We start from the raw sequence: 13263 nt of genomic DNA, 5'->3' as shown, positions 1-13263 counted from the left end.
TTAATATCAGTAGTTCCTTTGTCTTACTGCCAAATGTTACCCAGATATAGCATAATGGTGTATACAAAGTCAACCAGACATATGCTGAGGAGTTCTTTCTTTGTTAAAAATCTGAATTGAAAAGATGACCTTACACCATCAGTTCAGAGGTGGAAAGCTTTCCTCATTAATCATCAAGCTGAATTACAGACCCAGCAGTTTGAAGTTGTACACAGCCAGGATGGCCTTGATATAGCCTCAATATTCTTGACAGATGCCAATATGGGACTAATGGCTTCTCTGAAGCACAACTTCATTTGCCAGGTGAAAGAGTTTCATTCATTATCATGTTAGTGTGTCCCTGTGCATGATCTTGCACATATGAGTGCAGACCTTGAGTCTCTTGCATCCTCAGCAACAAATTAGCACCCACTTCTTCCTTCAGGGATTTATTTTCTCCCAGTACAGTGGCCTCAATCTACTTCAGGAGTTGCAAAGACATTTACCAGAAACATATTAAATCTGTGATCTAATCACAGTTGTGAAAGTGAAAATATTATGTTGATTACTGGCAGCTCTATAATTTCACCATACATTTTGTAGCTTCTTCTTCATCTTCTTATCAGCAAGTCTTCCCCATCCCCCGCTTCCTACAAAGCATTTGCTCACTCTAAATCACAAATGTCCTTTCTACTGATAACAATGCTTGTGCATCAATTTATTGAACTTTAGAGTCCAGCTGTGAAGTAGTGAGGGGCTTTAGCTGAGCTACAGTGATGCTCATCGTTTTTTGCCCACTCAAGTGGGGAACTGACATAATCATATTTTTCTCAGCAGAAAATTTTAACTGCAGATGGAGAAAACAATTGCAGAAACAGAATAAGTAACACACATTTTTACACTTCTATGTAACATGGAAAAATTGGTGCTGACATCCCTTACCCCATCGAAAGACAAGCTGCTTGATTTTTACACGGCTAGATGAAGCCAATTCTGAAATAGGGCAGCCAAACAATCTTTCAATTTGATTTATTTGAACAGTACAGCCACTGAAAATAATGAATGAAGGTGCTGGAAAATACAAATCAGAATTTATGAGATATTTTTGTACTCACAGAACCTCCTGAAAAGATGCAAATTAGTTTTAGATTGGACCCTGTAAAGTTTGTAAACAGCAAATAGAGGTTGTTGACTGGCATGGCCGCTGTTTGGAGATGTATGACAAACTGTACAATGCTAGAAAAGGCTGTAATCAACTGGAAACAATGCAGATCTGCTGGAAATAGGGTCGAAACAACAGTATATTGTCAAATGTATCCTCTCAATGGAAGTGCTAGAAATTTATTAATAACTTAAGCATTTCAAAGGATTGCACTAGGCATAGAAACGTGCAGATCATTTAGTGACAATTATGGAACAGCAACTAATGTTACTAGACCCACCCTCTAATGATGTTACTCTAACTTATCTGCCTATAGATGTGGATTGCAGCTTAGAATAGGTCTGGAGACATGCAAAATGCTCAAATCTGATTGATATCCTCCTAAAAATGATGGCACTTTACTCCTAAAGGCTTGTTGCTTATGTTGGATGACTGAATTAATGTAACCATGATTGGTCTAATATTCAGAAAGATTGAGTTTCCCTCTCCCAATATGGTGCTTATCTAGGGTTGACTGTCAAAACGATATAATTCAGATCCAGTGCCTTTTGCTGCACAATGTCTCTCCTAAAGTTATATAAATCAATATAAGAATCTTTAAATATGATATACACAAAATTACTGAAATTTTCTTGCAAACCCAAATTACCTTATCTTTGGAGTCTCGCATGAAATCTCCAAAAATCAGCAACAAAGAGTTTTGCGCAACTGTAGTAAACTGAAAAATGTTATCAAATCCTGAATAAATTGGCACAATTGTGATCCCTGGATGTAATCACCCAAAGTAGAAAACAAGGGTTTTTGTCCTTGATCCCAAATGTGGAATCCAGGAGTGTTTGCATCCTCTCAAACCCCAAAGAAACCAAGATTTCTCACCCCTGGATGACATAGATTGAACAAACTGCCCAAATCTGGAAATTGGATTCAAAGGATCACTTGAATGATTTCCAAATGAAGAATAGGCACCTCCTTGATATGCCTTGTCAAGTTGGCCCCTTGGGTTCTAAATTTCTCTCCAATTGTTTAAAAATACTTTTTGTTTTTATTTTATTGTTTTATTTTAAGTATTGTTTTTATTTTATTGTTTTATTTTAAGTATTAAAAAAATATTATTTTATTGTTTTATTTTAAGTATTAAAAAAAATACTTTTATTATACTTTTATTTTAATACTTGTGTTTAAAAACACCTTCTAATTTAATTCTATTAATATTGTAAGTTGCCATTAATTATCTTGATTTGAGAAAAGGGGACATGACAAATTTTAGTTGTTTGTACTTTGTAGTGATGTACAACAGAGTTTTGTTTTATCGTTCAATCTATTGTAACTCTGCAGAAAGTCCTATATCTTATTATATGTTTGATTCCTGTTTCGTAGGTTGGATTATGTAAGCTATACTTTTCAAGGTTGAAAAATTATTTCAAGTCTTTGACATTGACTATTTCTGATTGACGAAGTTTGTGGAAGGATCAGTGGGCCATTGGCATTGTTGTATGTTTGTCTTGCTCCTATTGCAATGGTGGTATCAGTCTCTTTGGGGAAGGTTTTAATGTTTAATTAGCACCTTTTAATATGACATAAAATGGAACAGATGTGTAGAACTGCTCTTCGAATTAGAAGGGAAGCTCCCTGTAAATAAAAAACTGATCTCATTTGCCCACTATACTTTTGCTATATACAATCTTTATAATATTTTCTAGGATTTTTCTTGAGCACTGTGAAATAAATTTAAAGTGTCTTTTTAGATTTGGCTAGAGTAAAAGGTTGTGTCATTCTTCTACTGCAGAAAATCATGACAACCAAATGATGCTTATGATTTTTAATTAAATGTAGATATGAAAATCATAAGTGGAACGAGAGATTGGGCTGTTGTTTCAAAACATCCCACAAAGAACATCGGCTACAAGATTTAGGTCATATCAATGCTTGTATTGGTGGAAGCCTGTTTGGATCACTCATGGTTGATCATATTCTGCACCAAAATGACAAATGATATCCACATAATCTGGTTTTCTAACCTTTATTATTTGGAGACAGGTGATTTGACCTGGTGTTTATTGACAATGTGAAGGCTTTCAGAACTCCAGATGTGTAAGGGCTTTTATATTGCACTATGGACATGCTTATTCAAGTTGATATCACCACATTCTGCCAATTAATTGAAGAAGTTCAAATGTAATTGAACACAAAGATGTAGAATTAAGTTTTTTAGAACTAAAAGAAATTGAATTTATATATACACAGCGGATTGGAGGAGCACAAGGATTCCATTAGTTGGTGAAGGAGAGAATGATCTGATTATCGTTAAGGAGTTCCATATAATATGCCTAGTAGATGTTTGTGTTTTAGTGGGAAGTGTTAGGGTATAAAGTTTTTCTGTTCATGTTTTTCTAACCTTAAGATTTTTTGAGTTAAAGAGATTTTCTGAATTTTATACTACCCAAACAAAAATCTGCTGAGTATGCTTTCAACAAGCTTGATATATTGATATATCTTTTCATGAAATTGTGTGGCTATATATCACTTGGTACCCTTTATTGCCCTCATTTTCATCCCTGTCCCCGTGCTAGTTACTATCAAAATATTGTTTCTAGGATTTTGGAAATATTTCCGAGAGCTCCTTTTCTGGTTCTCATGTTTCCCCATGCCCCAATGGGGCTCCAGTGAGTTGCTACTGTAATATTAATAATATAAAAAATTTCATTGGCTTAGAAGAAATCATCAATGGTAGGTTAGATAAGTATGGCTTACAGATTTTATTCTTAAGTGAAAATTTATCCTTCTAGGTAGCTAGGATGAATATATCGGCTTCTTAGCTTTGTTCTTTCTTGTAACATGGTCTTTTTTTTTCCTAAATATTTTAAAAATTATTTCAAATTTCACCCTACCCATGCAACATCACCGAGACTTGATCCTCTTTAAAATGTACATGGGTATGCTGATTTCCAGTTCTGAGGGCAAACCCTCTTGATCAGCATGTAAAAACAAGGACCGTGGAGAACCCTCCTTCAATTAGGAATAATCCCTATGTCAATGTGATTGTCTGCTTTCAATGCCTGATGCATATCTTCTATTGAAGAACTGCCCACAGCTAAGCTCCTCTAAAAAGGAAAATTGCCTATTTGCATTTTCTTAAACTTATTAGAAACTCTTGAGATTCTTTGCATTGATGAGATTTTATAGATTCTATCGTTGCCAAACACAAACCTGGTTAGTAATTTTCGGAAAGCTCATTGTATTTATTCATTTTTTCCTCATAATAACAGTTGTTGTTTGCTAGTGCCACAGACATTGCTTCACAAATATTAGCAATCACCTGCTCTCCCTAATAAAATTCAAGTTGCCCTTTCCCCATTTGCTTAATCTGGTTAGTCATCTCTTTAACCAAATTGGATATGTAGACTTTCTGATATCCAATAAAAACTAAGGGTATTTAAACTTTTAAAGTCCCATCCACAAGCATCCTTTAAGTCCACTGTTCTGTTAACGTTCTTTTGATTCTCTTTTATTCATTTGGTCTGGCTTAAGGTTAAAATGCTAAGCCTGGTTCAAAGTTTGGGCATGGAGAAGTTCTTTTGCAGATGTATGTGGCATTTGCCAGAGGCCTGGTGATCCCATTGACACGAGAATTGTACAACTGATCATTGGAGGAATTCCCCAGCTCTGTGAACAGCAAATACCAAATTTTGTCCATTTGCATACCCAGAAATTGTGTTTGCCCTAACTTGTTGATGTCAAGGGTTTTGGTTAGTGGCCAAATGAATATTTTCTTGTGATTTTTTTTCAGTTAGTGGATAAAATAACTTTTTGCATCCTGTTATTGGTGTGGGCATGTTCAGGGCCTCATCAAGATGGACAGATGTGCCAAATCACCAAATTGAGGCCAATCATGAGGCTTGATTTTACTTGCATTTTCTGGAATTTCAATGAAATTAGAGAACAAGAGAAGGACAATTAGTCTGGACTCTGTATATTTTTAGCATTTGATTCTGTGACACAATGGTTACTAAAGATTCAATGTCAATTATCCTCATGTCCAAGAAAAATGCCACCCGAATTTTAAGCTTCATCCTACAGAATTACAGATGCTGTTGTTATTTATAATAAGGCATTGTTTTATGGTTAGCGTTTTAAAGTTGTGTTAGATTATTTGGTGGCGAGGCATTTTGCCATTAGAAGATCTGACCTAGAATATGTAACTTTTGGATATGCTCGTACCATCATTGTTAGGTGATGATAAATGTGTCATGTGTGCATTTAGCAAGGAGCTCTGAAGATTGGGACCAATGTCATTGAGTTGCCTGCATTTCAATTTATATGTTAAGTATCTGTTGGGGAAGGATACCTGTATTCCAGTAATTTCTTCTATACAATTAGTGAAAAGGACTCGGTAGTTTTTAGGGCTAAGTTTGCACCTGTCAAATGTTAATGTGGCAATTGGAATGACTCAATTTTTGTTAACTGGTTCACTCGACAAATTCACTGCTCAAACTAAGGTTTGAAGTCCACCTCATCAAAGATGGAACCACATCAGCATGTTGTCGAGGTCTCATTAAATACAATGAAAAAAAGTAAGTCCAGCATTGTGCATTAAGTTGTTTGTTTTGGTGTGCATATGTGGAATTATATGATTTGTTGATTTTTTGATGTGACTTGTTTTAAACAGTACATTTCATTCAATAATTAGCAATGGAATTCACCACGTCAACTTTGAAGTCACAACTAGTAGTGTTAAAGTAAAGAAAGAAAAATAGTCGTCTAATGCCCAAATACACTCACCGCTTTTGGAACCCATTCAATTACTGGGTCCTCTCCCCAAGTTTAACCCCTAACATGTGTGGATGCTTTCATTTAGCTTCTACTTGGAGTACTATTATTACTTGTAAAGGATTGTGTTTGTTTGTCCATTTTGAATTTTGAGACTTTTTGTTGGAGATTAATATGGGTTTTACTTCGTCAATTGATTTAGATTTTGAGAACTTTTGCAGCAATAGTCTGTCTGTTTGATCTTTCTGCTTTTAGTTAATGTGTGAATTTTCATCTTGTTTTTGCAGGTTCATGAGAATGTGGAAGGTAATGCTTGAATGTCATCAAAGACAAAATAAGATTATTGCAGTAGCTAAATCTCTAGGTCGTGTTGCTGCTAGTAATGTATCCGATGAAATGCATCTAAAGGCAACTATACACCTAGAATTTGAACTTCAAAATTGGCATGCATGTTTCAGCAATTGGGTTAAAGCCCAGAGGGCTTATGTTCAAGCTTTGAATGGGTGGCTTTTGAAGTGCCTTCATCAAGAGCCCGAGTTAACTTCTGATGGACTTGCACCATTCTCCCCTCGCAGGGTTGGTGCTCCCCCTGTGTTTGTCATTTGCAATGATTGGTCTCAAGCATTTAATAATATACCAGAAAGTGAAGTTGTTAAAGCCATAGAAAAATTTGCAGCGGCTGTGAAACAAGTGTGGGAACATCAGGATGAGGAGCAGCGTCTGAAGAGTAAAGCTGAGTTTCTTGAAAAGGATTTAGCTGGAAGGGCTCATTTAGTGGAAAAAATGGAAAGCAGATTGCATGAACCTCAATCTTCGTCCGATAAAAAACTTGAATCAGATATAGGACAAGCTAGTGCTGGTTTGACTGAACAGAAAAATTCTATAGATTCTTTTAGGAAACAGGTGGAGGGGGAGAATGAAAGACATCATTTAGCAATGCAAAAAGCTCGCAATCTCACCTTGAACATGTTACAGACAGATCTAAAACATGTATTTGAGACTTTGACAGAGTTTACCTCGTCCTCCTTGAAAACTTATGAACAACTTGTAAATAGTGAGAGAGAAAACTATTCCCAAGCAAATGGCGAACATGAGAAAGAAGATTTTTCTCATGCAAATGGTGAAACATCATATATAAAAGAAGCTTAAGGGTCAAGATAGTATGTCGGAAAAAGATTCTCTTTTTATCTTGTGGATTCTGTAGAATATTTTTTCTACTGCTGTGAAACTGGGCATGAAAGCTGTTCTCATGATAGGCATAATGTCCGAGTCTTACAATATTCATCAGAATGCATGAGAACATCCATAACCCATTGTGCATATATCGGAGAGGTGGGAAAGCAATGTGTTGGGTAAGCCATGTTAAATTATGTTCAATCTATAATGTGCTGTTTGTCTGGTGCATGGAAATTCAGACAAGTATGTTCCATATTGAAAGATCACCAGATGCAGAACATGGATTTTGATTTGCTCGTTGAGTAGAAAATCTTAGAACTGCAAAGCAGGCCAAAAGATGAGCAGTGCTGATTGGTGAGATCCCCTTATTTATTTATCACATAAGGGTATTCTCGCATAGAAGTTTACAATGAATATGGGGTAGAACTGCAAAGCAGGCCAAAAGATGAGCAGTGCTTGGCATCTGTGTAGACAGGTTCGGTATAGGCAGCTGGGTTTTTCCATTAAATCATGAGCATGTATTTGACAGGCAGCTTTGGCAATCCTTGTTAACATTGCAATTTTGGATATTTATTTGATAGCCAAGTTGTATTCTTGGTGCACAATGTAATAAAATTGTTTCCATCATGTTCATTGGTAATACAATCATTTCGGTCAAGCCTGCTCAATCTTAGTCATATTGAATAAGAATTTTGTGGATGCTTTGCGCCTACATTTTCTATATGATTTTGATCCACCTCAATATGCATCAAAACAATTGACAACATGATCTGCGGGTTTTGAAATTCACGAGAGTGTACAAATTTCTGCTACCAGTATGATATGACCATTTTCGCACCTAATTATTTTGGCTTTCAAATTTTTTAAGTTTCCCGGGGGAAAAAGTTGCTGAATAAATTTAACAACTGTAAATTTAATGAGATTTCAGTTTCTGAATAATGAACAGGTAAGTAAATTGAACCTTATGTACGATTTCTATGGTACTGGTTGAGGTGAGAGCATTGTCTGTTGTAGTGACAGCGTTCTACCTATATTATCGGTTACAAAATCTCAGTAATTGCAATCTGTGATGGCCCATGATAATCTATTCCCCCAAAAGCTCAATTATAATGTTTAAATGACTTTTTATACATAAAAAATAAATAGGTATTATAAACAATTTTAAAGAAGATATTTATAACAAAAGCTAATGTTTAATTTGTGCCATATTAAATATCAACCCAAACTTCTATTTTATTTATTCTTTCTAATATTGAAGCAGTTTTATACTTTTTCCTGAACATCCATTTATAGTGGTTTTTTCTTTTCATAAATTTTAACGTTGGAGGGTTTTTATATCAAACCTATAGAATTGTTGTAGTTATCTACTATGTGAGCATAAGTCATAAGGTTGAAGCTTTTTCTATTGAGAGTCAAGGACGGGGTATTTATTCCACCAAAGTTGTCAGGGGTATGATCCTGATTTCATATCTTTATATTGTTGGGGTTTGCACTTAGAAAAACGTGATTTTTGGCGGTTCATTCAGAACTATTCAACTTCAGCAGCAGATCAAAGCCCTATTGACTTAATAAAGACTTAAGAAATCTCCATACTACAACAAAGAAAATGTTGTGCTGTTCAACACCAGATTCAATTTCCATACCCTTGTGTATGGTAAGAGTTGTCAGTGTTTTGTTTTTTGTGTATGGTGAGAGTTGTCAGTGTTTTGTTTTTATGTCGAGAGGCATCTACAATGACATCAAAATGTCCGTAAACAAAAATTCAATTTTGAAACAATTTGACATGCAAATGACGGGTAAATGCATGAAATATGCTATTTTTAGGTTTTTGTGGAGGTGCAATTTTATTACTCCAAATAAAATAGAACCCTCGCCACTTGTCTCCAACTATATGAAACTGTTACATTCAAATGATAGCAGAAGAGTGGCATAATATTTAAAAGGGAACAATCAATTATTATCCATACTTAAGCAACTCTATTATTATCCATATTTTTAAAACTAATATTGTTGCAATCTCCTCCTATTATAAAATATCTCTCGGTATAATTTACCTATGTTTTTTTAAATATAAATATACTAGTTTTCTTAATACAATAAGCAACATACAGAATAGAAGAAATTGGGTTTACACATTGATACCTTTTCCCAATGGCTTAGTATAAAAAGCCCATGGTTGGTTTCTTAACAGCAATTTCTAAATCTTTCACCTCTTTCTCCTTGTGCTGATTAACTTTTAAAACCTTTTTTTTGGACACAACTTTCTAATCTTACGATAGAACTTTTTTATTCACTTGTATGGAGGAGGCAGCGGTTCAAATATTTTGGGGAATAAGGCAGGCACGATAAAACCTTTTTATTCATTTGTATGGAGGATAAAACTTTTTTATTCACTTGTATGGAGGAGGCAGAGGTTCAAATATTTTGGGGAATAAGGCAGGCACGTTGCCATAATCTTAATGAGCACAGTTAGGTTCATGAGGGTGACCTTATATGATGAAAGCTACCTTAGCAGTCTAAACAGCTAGGTGCAGAGGATTTGATACTTAACTTTGAGAAGATATAAAATATAGGAACTTGTATGTGGAGATTGTAGACACTTAAAAACTGTTTTCTTTATCTAATCAATCGTTTCATCCAATCATCACTTGATTAGTTCATCCATCTTTTAGATTCTCTTTGTTAATTTAATCGCTTCAATTAATCATTTAGATTCTAGTTTAATCTAATCATCATCTAATTTATCAATTCATTCATTCATCACCTAGTACACGTCATCAGTCACCTAGAACACCTAATACCTAATAATTTAATTAAATAATTCGTAAAGTTGGCTAATATTATTCATCCATTGAATGAATTAAGTATGCATAATTATTCATATATTTATCTACTTAATTATAAAATTATCCATACATATTTCATTAATAAATGAATTTAATAATTAATATCTATCTCTTGTGCACAAATAATCCAATTAATTAATTATTAAATTGACCAATTCCACCTCATCTAGTTGACTCCTTAGTCTAATCAATTCACGCATATTCGCTTTCAACCACTCATCAATTATACCCACATCATTTATGCAAGCAATTAATTCATTTAGGCAATAATCAATTCTCCTTAAATCTCTCATGCACTTAGTAAACTCTCCCATGCAGACAATTGACTACTCAATTATATTGTGCAACTCTTTTATGCATGCCACATCTTTCCATCAGTCCCCCAAATCATGCCACATCTTTCCGTCAATCCTCTAAATCATGATCAGATCCGAGGTTCCATATTCAATCCTACCCATTCATTAGATTCTACTCCAAATCAATAAATCAAACCCATCTCAAAACTTTATCAGCTTTCATTTTCATAATCCAAGTTCTATCAATTTTGTGTCTAGACGATGCTAATGTCATACTGGCAAATTGAACACCCACACATCAAAGAGCAAAGCTTTACATATGCTCAATCGAAAGTTTTCATGTGTTTGATCAAAATATCAAATTGATTTTAATTTGATGTTGTTTTGTTTATTTTTATTTTTGGACGATAAACGTAGAGCCAGAAGTATTAGTATTAATGAGTAAAGATTTTCAAAATACATAGATTAATAGTTAGCCAACCCTTTCGGGCCTTTCTTGAAAATAAAAAGATCAAAATAAGGACCTAATCCATGATGGGAGCCATTTTCCTTCCCAAAATATTTCGAAAAAGTTCATCTAGAGCATTTAAGATATCAACCTATCTTCTTCCATGCCAGGAAATTATCGTCAAACTGTTTTTACAAATTTCCATAAAAGCTATAAAAAAAATTCAAAATCAAAATAGCAAAAAGATTCATATCTTTCATTTTCTTCTAATAAATTCAACCCCTAGGTAGGAGACCTAGGGTGAGGACTATTTAGTCCACAACATCGACCATGCCCACGACCATGCCCACGACCACGACCATGACCCCTGCCACAACCACGACCTCGACCACCTCTTGCGGTCATGTTGATTCTCCAGTTGAGCGGGGAGGCTCATTTTCTTCCTTAGGAATAAGAAATAAAATGGCAAAGTCCTTGAACTCTTCCTCCTTGTCTGGGTCTTCGACTTTGTTTGATAAAAACTTCCATTTAAAATATCTATGCGCCACAACAACAATGGCCCCGTGTCTTATAAGGGCTGGGCCCCTAGATCCAATAGGAAGGGATAGAAAGTGATAGTTTCTCCCAGATTATTTAGTGATTCCAGATCCCCAGGGCTTGAATACTAGTTCCATGCAAAGCATACTTCATAAATCTATCTAAACCAACTAGTAGTTCCAACACAAATAAGTGGGTTGCAAGCTCTGTAACCTCTCCCTTAGGGACACTGTCATCCAACAAGGAGGCCACAAATCTAAAAGAAATCTAAGTGTTGTCCTTGGAGTACTCATTTCTACCCAGATGCCACTGTCCTAGGACCATTTTCATAGCCGCTATGACCATAGGCTCGGTATTGTGGAGGAGCCACTTTAATCTCTGGTATGAAATCTCCTTGAAAGTGGATTGCCGATTGGGACTGGCTAGAGATACCAGAGTATCTACTTTGAAGCGTGAAACTGGGTCAGGAAATACCCTGACGATATACCTTGAGGAGCCAACAATTAATAATTTTTAGGAGTGAAGGTCTGCTTAACTCTCCCAGGACCAGATTAGGCGACTAAATTTGAAAAGAGACAACCAAGGAAGATAGAATAAAGGATGAAAATGAGGAGTAAAACCTAATAAATTTGTAGTTCTGAAGTGACTGCCCTCATTAATGAAATCACCCGTCACTCTTGATGTCAACTTGCCATTTTTCATTGATGTAATCTACTCGTCGGGTACATAAAGGACATTAAATCATCCTTCCACTTTGTTCGCCTTCTATGACAAGTGGACAATGTTGGTGCCTTGAAGCTGGAAACCGTTAGTCTGACCGGATTACGAGATACACTTGCCTAGATCGCTTAAGATCTTGGAAAGCTACCTCTTTGCTAGCCGTATCCATGCAATTTAATTCTTCCTGATTGATGTGATTAGGGCGGGGGAGCTATCGATACCACCAAATTTAGTATTGTCATCCGCCACATTTAAATAGTATTTTAGCTTTATTTTTATCAAATTTTATCTAAGCAAAGACAAAAGTTGTCTGAACACCGCTAATTGCTCTCGAGGGGAGTAAGAGGAATAATCTTCCTTGGATCTCACTGTAGATTTTTGACATTTTCCAAGTACCTTCCTGATTGTCATCTGCCAAGATTAATTTGAGTTGAGTATGGTATGACCTCAACTTCCCGCTCAACATAGAATAGGCCCACTTCCAAAGGATGAGATGGCATCATAGATTCATTTATTGCGGCAATCCGTTAGGCGCTACTGAACATTGTTAGAGTAAAGTAATTAATTAACTTTACTCTCCTCTTAAGATTTCTCTTTATGCATACATTAGTCATTTAATAATTAATATTTAATTATTAAATGCTCTCACCTTAGGGTTAGGTTTTCCTTTCGGTGTTGATCTCCTTTATAAGGATTGATCTCTTGTATTATTGTCATATTCTTGATTAATTTTTCTCTGATAATAAATCTTTTCACTTTGTCAGAGCCAAAACCCTTGTTTCGTTCTCTCTCTTTCTCTGTGACACGTTTCTTTGGGTTCTGTGGATTTGTATTTCTCAAATCATACATGGTATCAGAGCCATATCTGCTGCAGCTTGTTCAGACTTTTGAAAGATTTTGAGATCTAGGTTTTGGTTGCATCAGATTTGTGTTTATCTTCTGTTTTTTATTTTGGAATGGGGGGGTATTTTTTTTCGGTGCACTTTGAGCCCAAACAGACCTCATTGTTGAGCTCGTAGCGCCCAAAAACCCCTATTTTCATATAAAGTTCATCCGATTTGGACACAGTTGCTCCAAAAGGCAAAATTTTTTTGCCCCAAGGCCGTACAGCCCCAGGGCACGCAGTTCGAGGCAAAATAAAAAAACAAAAAAACAAAAAAACAAAAAAACAAAAAAACAAAGCGCAGTTTTAAAACCACGCGCGTCGCTAGTTCAAATAGCGCGCCACCGGTGTGCAGCCCGGCGGCCACTGCTCGGCCACCGCCGCCGGCTGTTTCCACCGACCGCGGCCAAGCAGCCACCGCCGCGCCGTCGACGAAGCCCGCCGCCCCC

At 35.8% G+C, this 13263-nt stretch overlaps 1 protein-coding gene across 5 annotated transcripts in view; it reads left to right on the top strand.

The window, feature by feature from the left end:
* Nucleotides 1–7752, top strand: part of LOC131076619 (protein ALTERED PHOSPHATE STARVATION RESPONSE 1) — a 39335-nt gene extending 31583 nt beyond the window's left edge. For all 5 annotated transcript variants that reach the window (XM_058013899.2, XM_058013900.2, XM_058013901.2 and 2 more), the window contains one exon: nt 6196–7752. In XM_058013899.2, coding sequence (XP_057869882.2) covers nt 6196–7057 — 862 coding nt within the window. In that variant the 3' untranslated portion in view covers nt 7058–7752. The remainder of the gene's footprint in view (nt 1–6195) is intronic.
* Nucleotides 7753–13263: the final 5511 nt, after the last annotated feature.

This window comes from Cryptomeria japonica, chromosome 5 (assembly GCF_030272615.1).
Source record: "Cryptomeria japonica chromosome 5, Sugi_1.0, whole genome shotgun sequence".
NCBI classification, from domain to species: Eukaryota; Viridiplantae; Streptophyta; class Pinopsida; order Cupressales; family Cupressaceae; genus Cryptomeria; species Cryptomeria japonica.
This window is presented reverse-complemented; position numbering and strand designations above follow the sequence as displayed.